General features: G+C 51.1%; 1 protein-coding gene across 9 annotated transcripts in view; it reads left to right on the top strand.

Moving 5' to 3' along the window:
* The first annotated feature begins 10541 nt into the window (after window positions 1-10541).
* LOC116951390 (dnaJ homolog subfamily C member 5-like) overlaps window positions 10542-21130 on the top strand; it is a 31356-nt gene continuing 20767 nt past the window's right edge. For all 9 annotated transcript variants that reach the window (XM_076073833.1, XM_076073831.1, XM_076073835.1 and 6 more), the window contains exons 1-2: window positions 10542-10747; window positions 19669-19811. In XM_076073833.1, coding sequence (XP_075929948.1) covers window positions 19678-19811 — 134 coding nt within the window. In that variant the 5' untranslated portion in view covers window positions 10542-10747; window positions 19669-19677. The remainder of the gene's footprint in view (window positions 10748-19668; window positions 19812-21130) is intronic.

Raw genomic sequence — 21130 nt, 5'->3', positions numbered from 1 at the left:
TACTCACTACCTACAGTACTCACTACCTACAGTACTCACTCACTCTCTACAGTACTCACTCACTAGCTACAGTACTCACTCACTACAGTACTCACTCACTACAGTACTCACTCACTACCTACAGTACTCACTCACTCTCTACAGTACTCACTACCTACAGTACTCACTCACTCACTACAGTACTCACTACCTACAGTACTCACTCACTACCTACAGTACTCACTCTCTACAGTACTCACTCACTCTCTACAGTACTCACTTTCTACAGTACTGACTCACTACCTACAGTACTCACTCACTACCTACAGTACTCACTACCTACAGTACTCACTACCTACAGTACTCACTCACTAGCTACAGTACTCACTCACTACAGTACTGACTCACTCTCTACAATACTCACTCTCTACAGTACTCACTCACTACCTACAGTGCTCACTACCTACAGTACTCACTCACTACAGTACTCACTCTCTACAGTACTCACTCACTACCTACAGTACTCACTACCTACAGTACTCACTCACTACAGTACTCACTCACTACCTACAGTACTCACTACCTACAGTACTCACTACCTACCTACAGTACTCACTCACTACCTACAGTACTCACTACCTACAGTACTCACTCACTACCTACAGTACTCACTCACTACAGTACTCACTCACTACAGTACTCACTCACTACAGTACTCACTACCTACAGTACTCACTCACTACAGTACTCACTCACTACAGTACTCACTCACTACCTACAGTACTCACTCACTACCTACAGTACTCACTACCTACAGTACTCACTACCTACAGTACTCACTACCTACAGTACTCACTCACTACCTACAGTACTCACTCACTACCTACAGTACTCACTCACTACCTACAGTACTCACTCTCTACAGTACTCACTACCTACAGTACTCACTTCCTACAGTACTCACTCACTCTCTACAGTACTCACTCACTCTCTACAGTACTCACTACCTACAGTACTCACTCACTCTCTACAGTACTCACTCACTCTCTACAGTACTCACTCACTACCTACAGTACTCACTACCTACAGTACTCACTCACTCTCTACAGTACTCACTCACTCTCTACAGTACTCACTCTCTACAGTACTCACTCTCTACAGTACTCACTACCTACAGTACTCACTCACTCTCTACAGTACTCACTCACTCTCTACAGTACTCACTCACTACCTACAGTACTCACTACCTACAGTACTCACTCACTCTCTACAGTACTCACTACCTACAGTACTCACTACCTACAGTACTCACTACCTACAGTACTCACTCACTCCCTACAGTACTCACTACCTACAGTGCTAACTACCTACAGTACTCACTCACTACAGTACTCACTACCTACAGTACTCACTCACTACCTACAGTACTCACTACCTACAGTACTCACTACCTACAGTACTCACTCACTACCTACAGTACTCACTACCTACAGTACTCACTACCTACAGTACTCACTCACTACCTACAGTACTCACTACCTACAGTACTCACTCACTACAGTACTCATTACCTACAGTACTCACTACCTACAGTACTCACTCACTACCTACAGTACTCACTACCTACAGTACTCACTACCTACAGTACTCACTCACTACCTACAGTACTCACTACCTACAGTACTCACTACCTACAGTACTTACTCACTACCTACAGTACTCACTACCTACAGTACTCACTACCTACAGTACTCACTCACTACAGTACTCACTACCTACAGTGCTAACTACCTACAGTACTCACTACCTACAGTACTCACTACCTACAGTACTCACTACCTACAGTACTCACTCACTACAGTACTCACTACCTACAGTACTCACTACCTACAGTACTCACTCACTACAGTACTAACTACCTACAGTACTCACTACCTACAGTACTCACTACCTACAGTACTAACTACCTACAGTACTCACTACCTACAGTACTAACTACCTACAGTACTCACTCACTACCTACAGTACTCACTACCTACAGTACTCACTCACTACCTACAGTACTCACTACCTACAGTACTCACTACCTACAGTACTCACTACCTACAGTACATTCTCCGCAGCACTCGCTGTGGTGAGGTTCATGGGTCGCGTTCCTGCAGTGGATCTTTGAGTCCTGGGCTCAGCTACTGAAAGGAGTGTTTGAGTGATGAGCTCTGGAGAGTGTTTGAGTGATGAGTTCTGCAGAGAGAGAGAGAGTGTTTGAGTGATGAGTTCTGGAGAGTGTTTGAGTGATGAGTTCTGGAGAGTGTTTGAGTGATGAGTTCTGCAGAGAGAGAGAGTGTTTGAGTGATGAGTTCTGGAGAGTGTTTGAGTGATGAGTTCTGGTGCGAGTGAGTCTGGAGAGAGAGAGTGTTTGAGTCGTGAGTTCTGCAGAGAGAGAGAGTGTTTGAGTGATGAGTTCTTGAGAGTGTTTGAGTGATGAGTTCTGGTGTGAGTGAGTCTGGAGAGAGAGTGTTTGAGTGATGAGTTCTGCAGAGTGTTTGAGTGATGAGTTCTGCAGAGAGAGAGAGAGTGTTTGAGTGATGAGTTCTGGAGAGTGTTTGAGTGATGAGTTCTGGTGCGAGTGAGTCTGGAGAGAGTGTTTGAGTGATGAGTTCTGCAGAGAGAGAGTGTTTGAGTCATGAGTTCTGGAGAGTGTTTGAGTGATGAATTCTGGTGCGAGTGAGTCTGGAGAGAGTGTTTGAGTGATGAGTTCTGGAGAGTGTTTGAGTCATGAGTTCTGCAGAGAGAGAGTGTTTGAGTGATGAGTTCTGGAGAGTGTTTGAGTGATGAGTTCTGGAGAGTGTTTGAGTGATGAGTTCTGGTGCGAGTGAGTCTGGAAAGAGTGTTTGAGTGATGAGTTCTGCAGAGAGAGAGTGTTTGAGTGATGAGTTCTGGAGAGTGTTTGAGTGATGAGTTCTGGTGTGTGTGAGTCTGGAGAGAGAGAGTGTTTGAGTCGTGAGTTCTGCATAGAGAGAGTGTTTGAGTGATGAGTTCTGGAGAGTGTTTGAGTGATGAGTTCTGGTGCGAGTGAGTCTGGAGAGAGTGTTTGAGTGAGGAGTTCTGCAGAGAGAGAGAGTGTTTGAGTGATGAGTTCTGGAGAGTGTTTGAGTGATGAGTTCTGGTGCGAGTGAGTCTGGAGAGAGTGTTTGAGTGATGAGTTCTGCAGAGTGTTTGAGTGATGAGTTCTGGTGTGAGTGAGTCTGGAGAGTGTTTGAGTGATGAGTTCTGGTGTGTGTGAGTCTGGACAGAGAGAGTGTTTGAGTGATGAGTTCTGGAGAGTATTTGAGTGATGATTTCTGGAGAGAGTGAGTCTGGAGAGAGAGTGTTTGAGTTAGGAGTTCTGGAGAGTGTTTGAGTGATGATTTCTGGAGAGAGTGAGTCTGGAGAGAGTAAGTCTGGAGAGAGTAAGTCTAGAGAGAGTGAGTCTGGAGAGAGTGTTTTAGTTAGGAGTTCTGGAGAGTGTTTGAGTGATAATTTCTGGAGAGAATGAGTCTGGAGAGAGAGAGAGAGTGTTTGAGTGATGAGTTCTGGAGAGAGAGAGAGAGTTGTTTTTTTAAGTGTTGAGTTCTCGGCGATGCTGAATGATGATGATGATGCTATGTTACATTATCTTTGGACCAAAAAGTGCATTCTGCCGTTTCCCTCTTTATAAAAGCTACTACTACTGTACCACCACCCCCCTCTCCTCCTCATTCCTGACAATAAAGTCATCCACTCTTTACTCCATGCTGTGGGGCTCCAGTCGCCGGGTGGGTGTCAGAGGTCAGAGTGTCCCAGGCACTCCCCCGCGTGGACGAGTCGGCCGCTGACGGTCTCACGCAAACAAAACAACAACACGAGGGGCCGGCCATAAATGACGTCACGCACCTGGGGAGGAGGAGGAGGGGGGTGGGGGGCAGACATTTGTGACGATGTGTGACGAGGGGGGAGGGGTTTGAGAAATGTGACGTCACGTCAAAATGCGCAACTTTAAATGAATATAGACAACGCGTTCTACTTAATTAAATAGACTTTTTGATAAATGTTTTCTCCGACAACATCAGAGTGTAGCGCCACATTAAATACGCAACTACAATGACAAGTTTAAAGCGATTTGAAGCACGTTTTATTTTCAAAATGTAAATATGGTTTGGGGGGGGGGGCAGAGCTTTATGACGTCATATTTGAGGGGGGGGGGTCTGACTTTTTGTGACGCCATGTGACGGGGTGGGGGGCGGGGTTAAAAATCGCGTGACGTCATTTATGGACGGTCCCGGAGGACTGCGCCTGAGCAATGAGTCTGGAGACGATGCGAGTCTGTGTACAATGTTAGTCTGTGTACAATGTTAGTCCGTGTACAATGTTAGTCCGTGTGCAATGTTAGTCCGTGTAGAATGTTAGTCCGTGTACAATGTTAGTCTGTGTACAATGTTAGTCCGTGTACAATGTTAGTCCGTGTACAATGTTAGTCCGTGTAGAATGTTAGTCCGTGTACAATGTTAGTCCGTGTACAGTGTTAGTCCGTGTACAGTGTTAGTCCGTGTACAATGTTAGTCCGTGTACAATGTTAGTCCGTGTACAATGTTAGTCCGTGTACAATGTTAGTCCGTGTACAATGTTAGACCGTGTGCAATGTTAGTCCGTGTACAATGTTAGTCCGTGTACAATGTTAGTCCGTGTGCAATGTTAGTCCGTGTACAATGTTAGTCCGTGTACAATGTTAGTCCGTGTACAATGTTAGTCCGTGTGCAATGTTAGTCCGTGTGCAATGTTAGTCCGTGTGCAATGTTAGTCCGTGTGCAATGTTAGTCCGTGTACAATGTTAGTCCGTGTGCAATGTTAGTCCGTGTGCAATGTTAGTCCGTGTACAATGTTAGTCCGTGTGCAATGTTAGTCCGTGTACAATGTTAGTCCGTGTGCGATGTTAGTCCGTGTGCAATGTTAGTCCGTGTGCAATGTTAGTCCGTGTGCAATGTTAGTCCGTGTGCAATGTTAGTCCGTGTACAATGTTAGTCCGTGTACAATGTTAGTCCGTGTGCAATGTTAGTCCGTGTACAATGTTAGGCCGTGTGCAATGTTAGTCCATGGGCAGTGTTAGTCTATGGGCAATTGTAGTCTATGGGCAATGTTAGTCTATGGGCAATGTTAGTCTATGGGCAATGTGAGTCTATGGGCAATGTTGGTCTATGGGCAATGTGAGTCTATGGGCAATGTGGGTCTATGGGCAATGTTAGTCTATGGGCAATGTTAGTCTATGGGCAATGTGAGTCTATGGGCAATGTGGGTCTATGGGCAATGTGGGTCTATGGGCAATGTGAGTTTATGGCCAATGTTAGTCTATGGGCAATGTTAGTCTATGTGCAATGTGAGTCTATGGGCAATGTGGGTCTCTTGGCAATGTTAGTCTATGGCCAATGTTAGTCTATGGGCAATGTTAGCCTATGGGCAATGTTGGTCTATGGGCAATGTTAGTCTATGGGCAATGTGAGTCTATGGGCAATGTTAGTCTATGGGCAATGTGGGTCTATGGGCAATGTGGGTCTATGAACAATGTGAGTCTATGGGCAATGTGAGTCTATGGGCAATGTGAGTCTGTTGGTAATGTGGGTCTATGGGCAATGTGGGTCTATGGGCAATGTGAGTCTATGGGCAATGTGAGTCTATGGGCAATGTGAGTCTATGGGCAATGTGAGTCTGTTGGTAATGTGGGTCTATGGGCAATGTGGGTCTATGGGCAATATTGGTCTATGGGTAATGTGAGTCTATGGGCAATGTGAGTCTATGGGCAATGTGGGTCTATGGGCAATGTGGATCTATTGGCAATGTGGATCTACGGCCATTGTTCGTCTGTGGACAATGGCCGTCGACTGTAGCGAAGTTCAACACAAAAGGGGTAACCAAGGTCAGTGGACCCGACACGCGGTGCTTTGCACAAACATACCACGGGACGCAAAACGGCCGATAAGAAGACACCAGACTAAAGTTCAACTCGCAGACTTCCACATTCCCAACCGTGACACGAACCGGGTCCTTTATATGGAACTGCTTCTCTGTTGCGTGCAGCGGCCAAGCAGGGTGGCACCTGGGCAGTGATTGTATGGGTCGACCACCATGCACAGTCGTTCTTCTATTGCTGCGACGACTTTCCGCTGCCATGGCTACTGGTTCGCGTGAACTTCACTCATTCATTCCTGCTTTCCGTCCACACTGTTGGTCACAACACAGCCCACTCGCTCACACCCCACTCACTCACGCACTCAACCTCATTCACTCAATCACAACCTCACTCATCCACTCAAATACTCACAACCTCACTCAACCACTCATCCACTCAACCACTCGCCCTACTCACTCACTCACGCACTCACAACCTCACTCAATCACTCAACCACTCACCCTACTCACTCACGCACTCACAATCTCACTCAACCACTCACTCACAACCTCACTTAACCACTCACCCACTCACACCCCATTCACTCAACCACTCACAACCTCGCTCACTCACCCACTCACAACCTCGCTCACTCACCGACTCACCCACTCACAACGTCACCCACTCACTCAACCACCCACAACCTCGCTCACTCACCCACTCACACCTCGCTCACTCAACCACTCACCTCGCTCACTTAACCCCTCAGCCACTCAACCACTCACACCCTACTCACTCACCCACTCAACCACTCACAACCTTGCTCACTCAACCACTCACCCACTCAACCACTCACACCCTACTCACTCACCCACTCACACCTCGCTCACTTAACCACTCAGCCACTCAACCACTCACACCCCACTCACTCAACCACTCACACCTCGCTCACTCAACCACTCACACCTCGCTCACTTAACCACTCACACCTCGCTCACTTAACCACTCAGCCACTCAACCACTCACACCCTACTCACTCATCCACTCACCCACTCAACCACTCACAACCTCGCTCACTCAACCACTCACTCACCCACTCACAACTCGCTCACTCAACCACTCACCCACTCACACCCCGCTCACTCAACCACTCAACCACTTACTCACACCTCGCTCACTCAATCACTCACCCACTCAACCACTCACCCCCCATTCACTCAGACGCCACTCACCCACTCACCCACTCACACCCCGCTCACTCAACCACTCACCTACTCAACCACTCACACCCCGCTCACTCAATCACTCACCCACTCAACCACTCACCGCCCATTCACTCACACGCCACTCACCCACTCAACCACTCACCTACTCAACCACTCACCCAGTCAACCTCTCACTCAACCACCCAACCACTCACACCCCGCTCACTCAACCACTCACCCACTCAACCACTCACACCCCGCTCACTCAAATACTCACCTACTCAACCACTCACACCTCGCTCACTGGGCATTCACTCACCCCGCTCACTCATCCACTGACCGTCCATTAATTCACATTCCACTCACTCACCCACTCAACTACTCACTTACCCACTCAACTACTCAACTACTCACCCACTCAATCACTCACCCAATCAACTACTCACTCACCCACTCAACTACTCACCCACTTAACTACTCACTCACCCATTCAACTACTTACTCACCCACTTAATCACTCACTCACCCAATCAACTACTCACTCACCCACTCAACTACTCACTCACCCACTCAACTACTCACCCACTCAATCACTCACCCACTCAACTACTCACTCACCCACTCAACTACTCACCCACTTAACTACTCACTCACCCACTCAACTACTCACCCACTTAACTACTCACTCACCCATTCAACTACTCACTCACCCACTTAATCACTCACTCACCCAATCAACTACTCACTCACCCACTCAACTACTCACTCACCCACTCAACTACTCACCCACTCAACTACTCACTCACCCACTCAATTACTCACCCATTCAACTACTCACTCACCCACTCAACTACTCACCCACTCAACTACTCACTCACCCATTCAACTACTCACTCACCCACTTAATCACTCACTCACCCAATCAACTACTCACTCACCCACTCAACTACTCACCCACTCAACTACTCACTCACCCACTCAACTACTCACTCACCCACTTAAGCACTCACTCACCACAATGCCTGTCACCTCACGTCTCTCTCACTTCTTCCCTCGCACCGTCCCACTCTGGAATCCCCTCCCAAATCTATCGACGTCGACAACAACAAACAACAACAACCTCGCTGCTCAAATTCACAACACGCGTCACACCGATTCACATGTTAAGACTTTGGCAGTCGTGCTGCTCGTTGCTGGCCACTTAACGCGAGCAGTTGTGAACAGCCCAGGAAGGTGAGCACAGGGTGCTGCTGGTTTGCTGCTGCTTAAGGGGCCGTCCATAAATGACGTCACGCACCTGGGGGCGGGGGGAGGGGTCAGACATTTGTGACGATGTGTGACGAGGCGGCGGGGGGGGGGGTGAGAAATGTGACGTCACATCAAAACGCGCAACTTTAAATGAATATAGACAACACGTTCTACTTCATTAAATAGACTTTTTAATAAATGTTTTCTCCTACAACATCAGAGTGCAGCGCCACATTAAATACGCACTACAATGACAATAGTTAAAGCGATTTGAAGCGTGTTTTATATTCATTTGGGGGGGGGGGCAGAGCTTTGTGACGTCATATTTGAGAGGGGGGGTCTGACTTTCTGTGACGCCGTGTGACGAGGGGGGGGGGGGGTCAAAAATCGTCCAAAAATGGCGTGACGTCATTTATGGACGGCCCCTTATGGGCTCTGCTATGCATTGGTTCTGCGGAGGTCGTGCAGCAAAATCAACCGTTGTACTGCACCACTATGCCCCCCTCACTCCCTGCCTTCGACAGAACCTGAATATTTACTTATACTGGAGGAGGAATCCGATGATCTGTAAAGCTCTTTTGCACGGATGTCCTGTAGGGACACGGGGTCACGATGTTACAACAAACAGCGCAAAAAAACGATAGCAGTGCAAAGTTTAGGGGAAGTTAAGCAAATCACAAATTAATATAAATAAACACATTCTCCTGCGGAGGGAGCTGGTAGGAACGTTGGGTTGCTCGGTCAATGGCCAGGGTCAACGGCGGCACCGCGTGGTGTATTCCGCACAAGCCGGCGTGAGTAGGTTAAACGTTGAGTTTTATAAGGGCACCACGGGGTGACCAGCCCCTCCCCACCTAGCCCCACCCCTCCCACTCCCCACCCAGCCCCACCCTCCCCACCCAGCCTCACCCTCCCCACTCACCCCCTCCCCACCCTCCCCTCCCCTCCCCAGCCCCTCCCCACCCTCCCTTCCCCACCCAGCCCCTCTCCACCCAGCCCCACCCCTCCCATTTTATCCGGGTGTCCGGATACACGTGGACAGACATCCACAGACATACACAATTAATCCCCTGCCTCCTGTGAGAATTAATCCCGGTTGGGCTTCCAGTCCATATAAGGGCACCACGGGGTGACCAGCCCCTCCCCACCCAGCCCCACCCCCTCCCCACTCAACCTCTCCCCACCCTCCCCTCCCCACCCTCCCCACCCTCCCCACCCAGGCCCTCCCTACCCTCCCCTCTCCACCCAGCCCCACCCCTCCCACGTGGACAGACATCCACAGACATACACAATTAATCCCCTGCCCCCTGTGAGAATTAATCCCGGTTGGGCTTCCAGTCCACTACGTTTCCTACCAGTAAAACTAACTTTAAATTTTACCTCGTAAATAAGTATTCCGATTCGTATTCTGAGCTATTAGCTTTTTTTCAGAAGCGATTTGGCCACAAATGATAGCTTAAGGGGCCGTCCATAAATGACGTCACGCGATTTTGGACGATTTATGACCCCCCCCCCTTGTCACACGGCGTCACAAAAAGTCAGACCCCCCTCAAATATGACGTCACAAAGCTCTGCCCCCCCCCCAAAACAATATTTACATTTTGAAAATTAAACATGCTTCAAATCGCTTTAAACTATTGTACTCTGATGTTGTAGGAGTGTTGTTATAACAATTAGTGTTGTCATAACAATTCTATATCTATTTAAAGTTGCGCATTTTGATGTGACGTCAAATTTCTCAACCCCCCTCGTCACACATCGTAACAAATGTCTGACCCCCCCCCTCCCAGGTGCGTGACGTCATTTATGGACGGTCCCTAACGAAGCGGCTTATCGCGTGGATATTTCTAGCAAGCCATGTAATCTAAACCCGCAGACCGGCGTGGTGAAGTATGGTTACGTTGCGCGATGACGTCACAATTACTTACGCGATGATCTAATACGTAATGGTGACGTCAAGAACCGCCGAGGAGAATCCGGCGAAAGACGTCACGGCAGCAGCCGCGGGGCACCTCAGACCCAACGCGGTGACGTCACCGCGCGCGACTTTGTTACGTGATTGCGTCACCGCGCACGACGACCGCCGCGCGAAATCCTTACCCCCCCACCACCACCGTGCACGTGCGTCCGACGCACTGCACGCACTCAACGTGATGACGTCGAGAGCCAACGGCGGCGTGCGTCGTGATGTCATCACACCTACCCGCCCCCCCACCCACCTCGATTCTTATCAGAGTGACGCTGGTGAACCGGGCCATCGCGTTCACTGCAGCGCAGGAATGGCGAGTCGAGGGGACTAACTGAGGAGGAGGAGAGGGGGAAACCCTCAGCAGCGAACGACGCAGACAGCCCGCGAGCGACCGCGACAGCCGCACGAGCGAGCGACCGCGGTCATCGCAAGCTCGTCGCGTTCAGGGTGAGTCGCGCGGGTTTGCGGCCTAGCGCGTGCGGTGGGGAGGGGAGTGCGGCCGGTCCTCGGATAGCGGCGCAGGCCGGGGTCGCGGCGTCCCGGCCGGGCGGTGGACCCGGAACCAGGCGGGGGCGGGGTCCGGTGAACTCGTCCAGTAACGCGGTTGTGTGTCTGTGTTGTCGCTTTTACTCCGTCCCGTGTCGTGACTCCCTCGGTTACGCAGCGTCTCGCTCACGCCGGCCTCTCTCCACCCCTCCTCCCTCTCACACCCCCGTGTGTCACTTTCACACGCGGGCTCCATCCTTGCGTCTCCTTCACCACCATGCGCCTCTTATCTTGCCAATCCACCGTCGTTCACCGTCACACTTTCCCACCCCCGCGTCTCCCACCCCGTGTCCCGCGTCTCCCACCCCCGCGTCTCCCACCCAACCTTAAAGCCGTGCAGGTTTAATCCTCTTGGCTTTGCCTCGATAAGCCTTCTTATCCGACATTACGGGGCCTCGAGGCTAAATTTACCCCCTCCCTGCCCTCCATCTCTCCCCCTCTTTGCGCCTTCTCTGCCTCTCTCCATTCCGAGCTCTCTCACCACCTCCACTCTCTCATTCATTCCCTCCGTCGCTCCATCCCCATTACATTTCCCCTTTCGCTCGCTCTCTTCTCTCCCCACATTTCCCACCCTCACTCTGCCCCAGCGGTGTTCACTGCAAGGCCCGCGGCCCCTGACGGTCTTCAGTGCGGTTCTCGACAATACACACAGAGTGAAAACACCCCCACCCCACCGCTCCTCCCCATCGTGTTGTCTAACCCCAATGGTTTCAGATGTATGGCGACACTCACACACCGATGTCTCTTATCGCCGAAAGTGTTCACTGCCCCCACTGAAAATTAGTGAAGAACACTGGTCTATCCCTCTCCTCCATCTCAATCCATCTCGTGCCGTCACCCACTGCCTCCCCCCCCACTCACTGCTCACAGAGGAACTGAAAGCAGAACCCGGGTCGAACTTTTAAAACTACGTCTTTTTTTAACCAGGTAATACCCCAACTGAGCTATGTAGGTTATTTTTCAGAAGCGAATCGGTCACAAATTATAGCTCAACGCAGTGGCTAAGCACGTGGAAATGTATAGCAGCCAAATGCTCTAAGCCCATGCTTTTAAATGTGCAGGGAAAACCGGAGGACCTGGAGAAAATCCACGTGACCACGGAGGGAGAGAGAGCGACACCTCAAATTCTATATAACAGGCGTCAAAGTCGGGATCAAACCCACGACCTCCTGTATACCAGGCGAGGTGGTTAACATCTCCTAGCCACCGTGATGATGATGAGAGAGAGAGACACGCAAACTCCAAATATACAGCAGGCTCCAGCAACCAAGGCTTTGTCTCTAAACCCCCAGTCAACCAGCGCTCAGTGGGAAGTCCCTCACTCTCCTCTGCCGCTGACCCTCTGGTCTGGAAATCCCTTACCCACTGTGGGTGCTATCGACTTTCCTAGTCTACTCTGCCCGTGACTGGCCACTTCGCTCACCTATAGATAAAGATCCCCCGTATAGCCTTGAACAGGCAGTGAGGGCAAGTTGCTGTTAGCGATCAGCACCGACGAAGGCCGGCACGGCACACGAGGGGGTGGGTGGCCAGCACCACGCCCGGTCGCATTTGTCTTTCCAGTGGCGATGTACTCATTTGTATGTATGTATATTGAACTTCTTTCGCATCGTACTTAGCCAACCGTGCTAATCGGAGGTGTGGCTGACTCGACCTTGGGGGAGGCCCAGGACCGGATCAGATAATTATAATCGTCACTGGTGTTTGGCCGTGAGCGGGAATCGAATTCGGGGTCGCAGTGCGCGACACCGCTTGTGTCACGTAGAGACCCACAGACAGGGACGTGCGGTCAGGGGAGGCGGGGGAGGCAGAGCCTCACCTGTCATACTCCAATGAAAATAGCCGTTACGAAAAAAAATAATCAAATAAAATAAATATTAAGATTTTTCCACCGATCGGTGTTATAAATGTCATTTCTGTACGATTCCAGTCATTTTCAGAGTCAAAATCGCCAAATTTGCGGAGCTCCGCTGCAAATACAGGAAGAGACGAGAGGTGAGGCAGCGACAAGCTCAGCCTCCCCTCTGATTGCGCAACCCCTCAGTAACTGGATGGAGCGTAGGCAATAAGCGCGTGCCTGTTACTATCTCAGTGTGTCACCAATGTAATGTTTGTAGACCCCTTCATTTCATGTCCTCGCCGTCCATACTCCAGGTAACTTGTTTCACGTAAGTGTATAAAGATATTTAGGCTCGCTGGTCTCGTCATGAAACTGCAATGAAAAAGCACCAGGGGAGGCGGCTATCACATCTGCCTCACTGAGGGGGCGTGTCTAACACGCCCCCCTCAGTGAGAACACGCCCCCCTCAGCGAGAACACGCCTCGCTTAGTGTGTAAATCTGGCTCTGATACCAGCCAGTGCCTCCCCAGCCATTGACCTCACCGCACGTCACTGGTATATAAAACATGCCAGATAGTTACCAGTTCAGCACGCCGGTTTTGTTGGAGAGTAAACGCACTCCAGGCGACCCCCATACCTCCGACCTAATTGGTTCCTGGACAGACGGTCGCGTTCGATCTTAGTCGAACCCTTATTTCCCATCGGCGCAATGTTAAACTTTGGGGTTCTGTTCCTGGAAACCCATTTACACACCATACAAATACCATAATTGACCACGAAAATAACCCGAACAAACACTGAACGTAACGTTTACAAACATTTGTTAGGTAAAAACAAACGCATTTGAAAATTCTTCAGCACTTTTCTGCACGTGCATCGCATTTCCTCTTCTCAGACGCGGCAGCGATAGGCGAAAACAAATCTACAAGTGAAGCGCTTTGCGCTAGAGAAAGTTGCGTTCGTTCCCGGCAATGCTGCAGCCTGTCGGCCGATGCTGTAACATACGCATACGGCGGAAGATCAAAGCTGAGTGTGCGTGCATGATTACGCGCAGATTACCGTCGCTCACCGACTCGGGGGTCGTAGATACAAGTTTTGGTCGATACTGTGGGAGGTCTTATTTATTTGCTGTAAGAAAGGTCGGAAAAGCGGGGGGGGGGGGTTTCAAGTCGAGCCGTCCTAAGTCACCTGCACAACGTTTACAATTCGAGCACCGTGACATTTGGCCCGGTAACTCCAGCAGCAGCAGCGGCAACAACCGGCATCATCAGGCAACAGCCAGAATTGTGGAGAAATCCTCCCCCTGAGAGGGATGAATGTGACGTCGTCACCTGTGAGCCAATGTGACGTCGTCACCTGTGAGCCAATCAGGTCCGAAGACCAGTGGGCCGTTGGCGTTATTGTAATTCATAGAAATTCTTAAGGGATATCGTTTATTGGTTGGGTTATTGGCCGTTAACAAACATTATGTATGTCCATTCTGCCGTTTTTTGAGTCCAAAAGAACGCACGCAATACCTGTTTTTTTTAAATTTTTGCGTAAAGTTTGTTTTGATTTGAAGCTTTCACGACTGCAGGAATCCACACTCTTTGCTTCTTTCGGTAAAGTCACGTGGGCAAAAAAAATAAAATCACGTTTCGAAATATGTTTCTTCCGCCTGAGGACGACCGGCTTGTGTTGCGATCGAAACGTCGTCATTTATTTTATTTTATACCCACGTGACTTTACCGAAAGGACCAAAGAGTATAAAGTTTGTTTTGCCCCTCCCCCCCTCCGCACCTCCGATTAGCACGGCTGGCTACGTACGGTGCGAAAGAAGTTCAACACATACATACAAAACACGCCTTGTAATGTCGTTCGTACTAGTATTTCCTGTTTAGCCCTGACACGTGTCGCCTGTGCCGTACCCTTTTGAGTGCCGACTCACCAGTACTCGATGTTGGGTCGGGGATTTGCAGGTGCGGTTTGTATTCGCAGACACGTGCTAGTGTACGCACACAATTGGGGAGCGTTGTGTGCGTGTCTGTATATGTTGAACTTCTTTCGCGCCGTACGTAGCCAACCGTGCTGATTGGAGGCGCGTGGGTGGGGGGGGCCGGGAACAACAAACGATAACACAACAAGCTGTTCTCAGGAAAAGGGGTTTGTCAATCGAGATCAGTGGTTCTTATGCACTCGGCCCCTGGAGGTGCGAGATGCCCTTCCTGGGGAGGGGCGAGACACGGCCAGATTGTTTTGGGAGGTCAGTTAAATCGTCACAACACAAATTGAGCACGCGCACGTTGCGCGTTACGGCTTGCTCTGTTTCAACAAACCCTCTGTGTTTATTCACATTACGTACGTGTTAACGATTGATAACCAAAGGGGTGTAAGGCTGCACTAAAGGCTAAGAAGGACCACAGCTGTAGATCATTTAAAAGTTACGCAGCTCCCAGTGGCTTCCCGATATCGGAAGGAAGAACGTTCCAGACGGCCGCCGAATCGCCATCTGAAAGTGCGCGCGATGCAAGTGGCCGCCTTTGTCCGCTTGACACGCGAGGAGTTGTATTGTGGTGTATGATGTGCGGTGTGTGGACGCGTTTGTTGGTATGTGCGCATGCGTGGGGGGGGGCGGGGGTCTGTGCTTCCACGTGTGTTACTACGTGTGTTACTGCGTGTGTGCACGCGTGTAGTCTGTGTAACACGTATTAGTATACGTGTGTGCACTCGCGTAGCATGTGCCCACGCGTATATTTCTACGTGTACGCGCGTATAGTACGTGTACTCGTACGTGGTGTTTGCCCAAATAGCTCATTCACTCGGTGCCCCGGTACCATTTCCCGACTGACCTTCAGCCTCTGCTCAGTCGGTGCTCGCGCGTCTTCCTGAATGGGTGCCAGGGCAATTCTTAACTCGTGACGGAGGGCCGGCCAAAGGGTTCACTTTCCTGCGCGTGACTGCATGAAAAGAGAAAACAAAAATGATAATGATCTATAACTGGTTTCCCGCACAGCTGATAATAATAGTAATTTCAACTTCTATCGTGTCGCCCGCTACACGATATTCGCTCGCTCTGGGGGAGCGAAACGACTTGGCGCCACCAATTGCCCAAGTTCTGCGGTCCTATATATATGTTAAGGTGTGTTATTGGCTTTTGAATGAGTGTTTTGAACCATTTTTTATGAACTGTTTAAATTTCACGGAGCTTTGTGGCTCTTTTTCGGAAGCGACCCCGTGCCACAATTGACAGCTCAACGAGAATTGGCTTGTCGCGTGGACGTTTATAGCCACCACATGCTCTTAAAACGCATGTTGATTCTAAAACGTGGAGAGAGACGTGCAACTCCAAATAGACAACAGGCGTCGGGGTCGGGATCGAACCCACGACCTCCTGTATACCAGGCGAGGTAGTTAACATCTCGCCACCGTGTGCGGAAGGAAACCGGATCACCCTGAGAAAACCCCCTTTGCGTGCGAGGGGGAAACGCTGTATCCCATACAGGCGTAACAGGTGGAGTCTACATTTGTGCACCCGCTGCATTCTCCTGTCGAGTCGGGGCGTGCAGCTGCCACGGTGGTGTACGGACAGTGCTTGACTTACGAACACAATTAGTTCCTGAGACCCGTTCGTAAGTCAAACGGTTTTCTCGGTCGGTACACAGTAATCAAGTGTAAGTTTAAATGGCCACACACACACAAACACTCGCTCACAGCGCGAGGCTGACCCGCGGTTCGGTTTGCGTGTGCGAGTTAGCGTTTTAAGTAGGTGTTAAAAAAAACCACAGTAAATATTTAATGGAAGCTAGTTCTTAAGTGCGGGTGTTCGTAAGACGGGTGTTAGCAAGTCGTTTATTTGTAAGTCGGATGTTCGGAAGTGGGGGTGTTCGGAAGTGGGGGTGTTCGGAAGTGGGGGTGTTCGGAAGTGGGGGTGTTCGGAAGTGGGGGTGTTCGGGAGTGGGGGTGTTCGGAAGTGGGGGTGTTCGGAAGTGGGGGGTGTTAGAAAGTGGGGGGGTGTTAGAAAGTGGGGGGTGTTATAAAGTGGGGGTGTTATAAAGTTGGGGTGTTAGAAAGTGGGGGGGTGTTTGTAAGGCAAGGGCTACCTCTATACAGAGGGGCTTGTGGTTCAGTGGGTGGGGTTGTCTAAGAACGGGGAGGGCACTCATTTCAGGAGGGAGCGGGCTGACTGCAATCTCACGACCACGTGTCCCTCATGGGCCTCCCAGAGATTTGCTAACTCTTATGTGTAAGTGTGCTAAATTCTGCATTCGAATGTTTTTGCACGCGAATGTGGCATTGAGTGTGTGAGGGTGGTGAGCGGAAGTCTGGTGGTTACCGTAGTGCACTGCGCTACGAACCCGGCGACCCGAGTTCGATTCCCGCTCAAGGCCCAACACCAGCGACGATCATCTGAACCGGTTATGGGTCTCCCCGAGGTCGATTCGACCTCAAATGAGTTCCTGGTGCGGTGTGTAAACATCGCCACTAGGGAGACAAAGGCGGTCGGGCGTAGTGCTGGCCACCCATTCTCTCATGTGCCATCCCGGCTTGCATAGGTGCTTGCTAAGAGCACTTGCCCCAAAAGTCTGTTACAGGCTATAATGGGAATCTTTGTCTTTGTGTGTGTACGTGTGAGTGTTCGTGTGTGCCTGTGTGCTCGCTAACAGCATAGTGTAGCGGTTAGCGCTACGCTGCGCTATGAATTCGGCGACCCGGGTTTGATCCCCCGCTCACGGCCAACACCAGTGACGATTATCCGAACCGGTCCTGGGCCTCCCCTAGGTCGACTCGGGCTCAAATGAGTACCTGGTGCGGTGTGCCGTAAACATCGCCACTGGGGAGACAAAGGCGGTCGGGCGTGGTGTTGGCCACCCACCCCCTCGTGTGCCGTGCGGCCTTCATAGCTGCTGCTCGCTAACAGCACTTGCCCCAACAGTCTGTTGTTGAAGGCGAATCTTTGTAATTGAGTGCGCACTTCAGTGTGTGTGTGTATGTTAGCGTGTGTCAATGAGTGTGTGTGTGTGTCTTTGTAGTTGACCGCGTACTCTGGAGTGTACGGTACCTAAGTGGGTACTTGAGAGGGCACGTATCTCTGTTTAAATTGGTTTAAATATTTACATGTCCTGGAAAAGTGCTCTTGTCTTCTTGGTTCTTTCGGTGAAGTCACGTATAAGGGACATAATAAAAGATGAATAAAAACATATAAAACATAAAATAATAAAGCATAATTATTATGTTTTTAAATTTTTATTATTTTATTGTTTCCCTTCTACGTGACTTTGCCGAAAGAACCGAGAAGATGAATCCCTGCAGTCACGAAAGCTTTAAATCGAAATTTAAGTGCCCTTGTGTTTGTCAATTAGGCGAGCCGGGGGTGGGTCATTCATGTGAAATGGGACTAAACTTAAACAATTTTTTTTTATTTTACCAGGTAAGGCTCCACTAAGCTGTGTTGTTATGTAGCTCTTTCTCAGAAGTGACCTGGCCACAAATGATCGCTCAGCGAAGTGGCTTATCATCGTGTGGAAATGTATAGCAGGAGCCAAATACTCTAAGAGCGTGATGTTGACTCTTTACGAATGTGGAGGGGAAAACCAGAGGACCCGGAGTAAAATCCACGCCACCACGGGGAGCGAGAGAGAGAGAGACACACTGCAAACTCCAAATATACAGCAGGCATCAGGGTCGGGATCGAACTCGCGACCCTCCTGCATAGCAGGCGATGCAGATAACATCTCGCGGTGTTAACGCCATCCCCGAGGGAGACAAAGGCGGCCAGGCGTGCGTGCGTGTGTGTGTGGTAAGTGGTAGTGTAGCGGTTAGCGTGCTGCGCTTCGAACCCGGCGACCAGAGTTCGATTCTCGGTGGGGGAGAACACGCAAACTCCAAATACACAGCAGCAGGCGTCTGGGTTGGGATTGAACGCACGATGTAGCGGTTAGCGTGCTGCGCTTCGAACCCGGCGACCTGAGTTCGATTCTCGGTGGGGGAGAACACGCAAACTCCAAATACACAGCAGCAGGCGTCTGGGTTGGGATCGAACGCACGACCTCCTGCATACCAGGCGAGGTAGTTAACATCTCCCAGCCACCGTGGTGATGATGATGATGATGAGAGAGACACGCAAACTCCAAATACACAGCAGCAGGCGTCTGGGTTGGGATCGAACGCACGACCTCCTGCATACCAGGCGAGGTAGTTAACATCTCCTAGCCACCGCGACTCATCCTGGTCTCACTCTCGCGTTCTCTCTCACCTGGTTCAAGCACTCGAGACGAGAGTCCACGTGCAGCATCATTCACTTGTTGTTGTTGTTTACTGAACATCAGCTTTGAGATTCAATTGTCGGGAGAACAGATCAAAGGCAAGTATAGTACACGCGGACCAATGCAAAATCTATACAAAATACTGAACACGTTCTTCAATAATACTTGCCATAAAAAAGAAATATATTAATTATTTATGAACTGGCGACGATTCATGCCATGGGCCTTCATAGCCGAGTTATATATAGGGACCACAGGGTTGTCAAAATCAAATATATTTATTAAATCTATGTAAAAATGGGTGACGTTTTAGGCAATGGGCCTTCTTCATAGCCGAGCTATATATAGGGACCACAGGGTTGTCAAAATCAAATATATTTATTAAATCTATGTTAAAACGGGTGACGTTTTAGGCAATGGGCCTTCTTCATAGCCGAGCTATATATAGGGGATCATGGGGTTCGTGGGTGTTGTTGTTGTTGTTTGTTTGTCCACCACTGCCAGCGCAGCGTCGCCTCCCCTAGGTCGACTCGGCCTCAAACGAATACCTGCTGCGATGTAGTAAACATCGTCGCGAGGCAGACGAAGGCCGGGCCGGGCAACGTGCTGGCCACCCCACCCACACCCTCGTGTTGCTGTGCCGGCCTTCACAGGTGCTGCTCGCTAACAGCACTTGCCCCAGCAGTCTGGAATGCTATCCGGGGGATTTTTGCCTTTGTTGGGCGCGTGTGCGTGTGCAGGCTGCGTGCATGGCGGCCCCGCGCGGCGGTCCCCCGGGGGCCGATGGGCGCCAGCGCTCCATGTCCACGTCCGGCGAGAGCCTCTACCTCATGCTGGGCCTGCGCAAGGGTGCCACGCCTGACGACATCAAGAAGGCGTACAGGTACACGGGGACACGCGGCGGGGGGGGGGGGGCGGCGGCGGGGGGGGCGGCACGCGCCGGGGGGGGGGACACGGGGCACCGGGGGGGACGCATGGGGGAAGACGGAGAGATGGGGACACGTTGGGGGACACGTTTGGGGACACGTTTGGGGACACGTTTGGGGACACGTTTGGGGACACGGGTTACACCGGGACACGTTGGGGGACACGTTTGGGGACACGTTTGGGGACACGTTTGGGGACACGTTTGGGGACACGTTGGGGGACACGTTGGGGGACACGTTTGGAGACACGTTTGGGGACACGTTTGGGGACACGTTTGGGGACACGTTTGGGGACACGTTTGGGGACACGGGTTACACCGGGACACGTTGGGGGACACGTTTGGGGACACGTTTGGGGACACGTTTGGGGACACGTTTGGGGACACGTTGGGGGACACGTTTGGGGACACGTTTGGGGACACGTTTGGGGACACGTTTGGGGACACGTTTGGGGACACGTTTGGGGACACGGGTTACACCGGGACACGTTGGGGGACACGTTTGGGGACACGTTTGGGGACACGTTTGGGGACACGTTTGGGGACACGGGTTACACCGGGACACGTTTGGGGACACGTTTGGGGACACGTTTGGGGACACGTTTGGGGACACGGGTTACACCGGGACACGTTGGGGGACACGTTTGGGGACACGTTTGGGGACACGTTTGGGGACACGTTTGGGGACACGTTTGGGGACACGTTTGGGGACACGTTTGGGGACACGGGTTACACCGGGACACGTTGGGGGACACGTTTGGGGACACGTTTGGGGACACGTTTGGGGACACGTTTGGGGACACGTTTGGGGACACGTTTGGGGACACGTTTGGGGACACGGGTTACACCGGGACACGTTGGGGGACACGTTTGGGGACACGTTTGGGGACACGTTTGGGGACACGTTTGGGGACACGTTTGGGGACACGGGTTACACCGGGACACGTTGGGGGACACGTTTGGGGACACGTTTGGGGACACGTTTGGGGACACGTTTGGGGACACGGGTTACACCGGGACACGTTGGGGGACACGTTTGGGGACACGTTTGGGGACACGTTTGGGGACACGTTTGGGGACGCGTTTGGGGACACGTTTGGGGACACGTTTGGGGACGCGTTTGGGGACACGTTTGGCGACACGTTTGGGGACACGTTTGGGGACACGTTTGGGGACACGTTTGGGGACACGTTTGGGGACACGGGTTACACCGGGACACGTTGGGGGACACGTTTGGGGACACGTTTGGGGACACGTTTGGGGACACGTTTGGGGAC

Source organism: Petromyzon marinus, chromosome 43 (assembly GCF_048934315.1).
Source record: "Petromyzon marinus isolate PM22_M1 ecotype Great Lakes invasive population chromosome 43, UKy_Petmar_22M1.pri1.0, whole genome shotgun sequence".
Lineage (NCBI taxonomy): Eukaryota > Metazoa > Chordata > Hyperoartia > Petromyzontiformes > Petromyzontidae > Petromyzon > Petromyzon marinus.
This window is presented reverse-complemented; position numbering and strand designations above follow the sequence as displayed.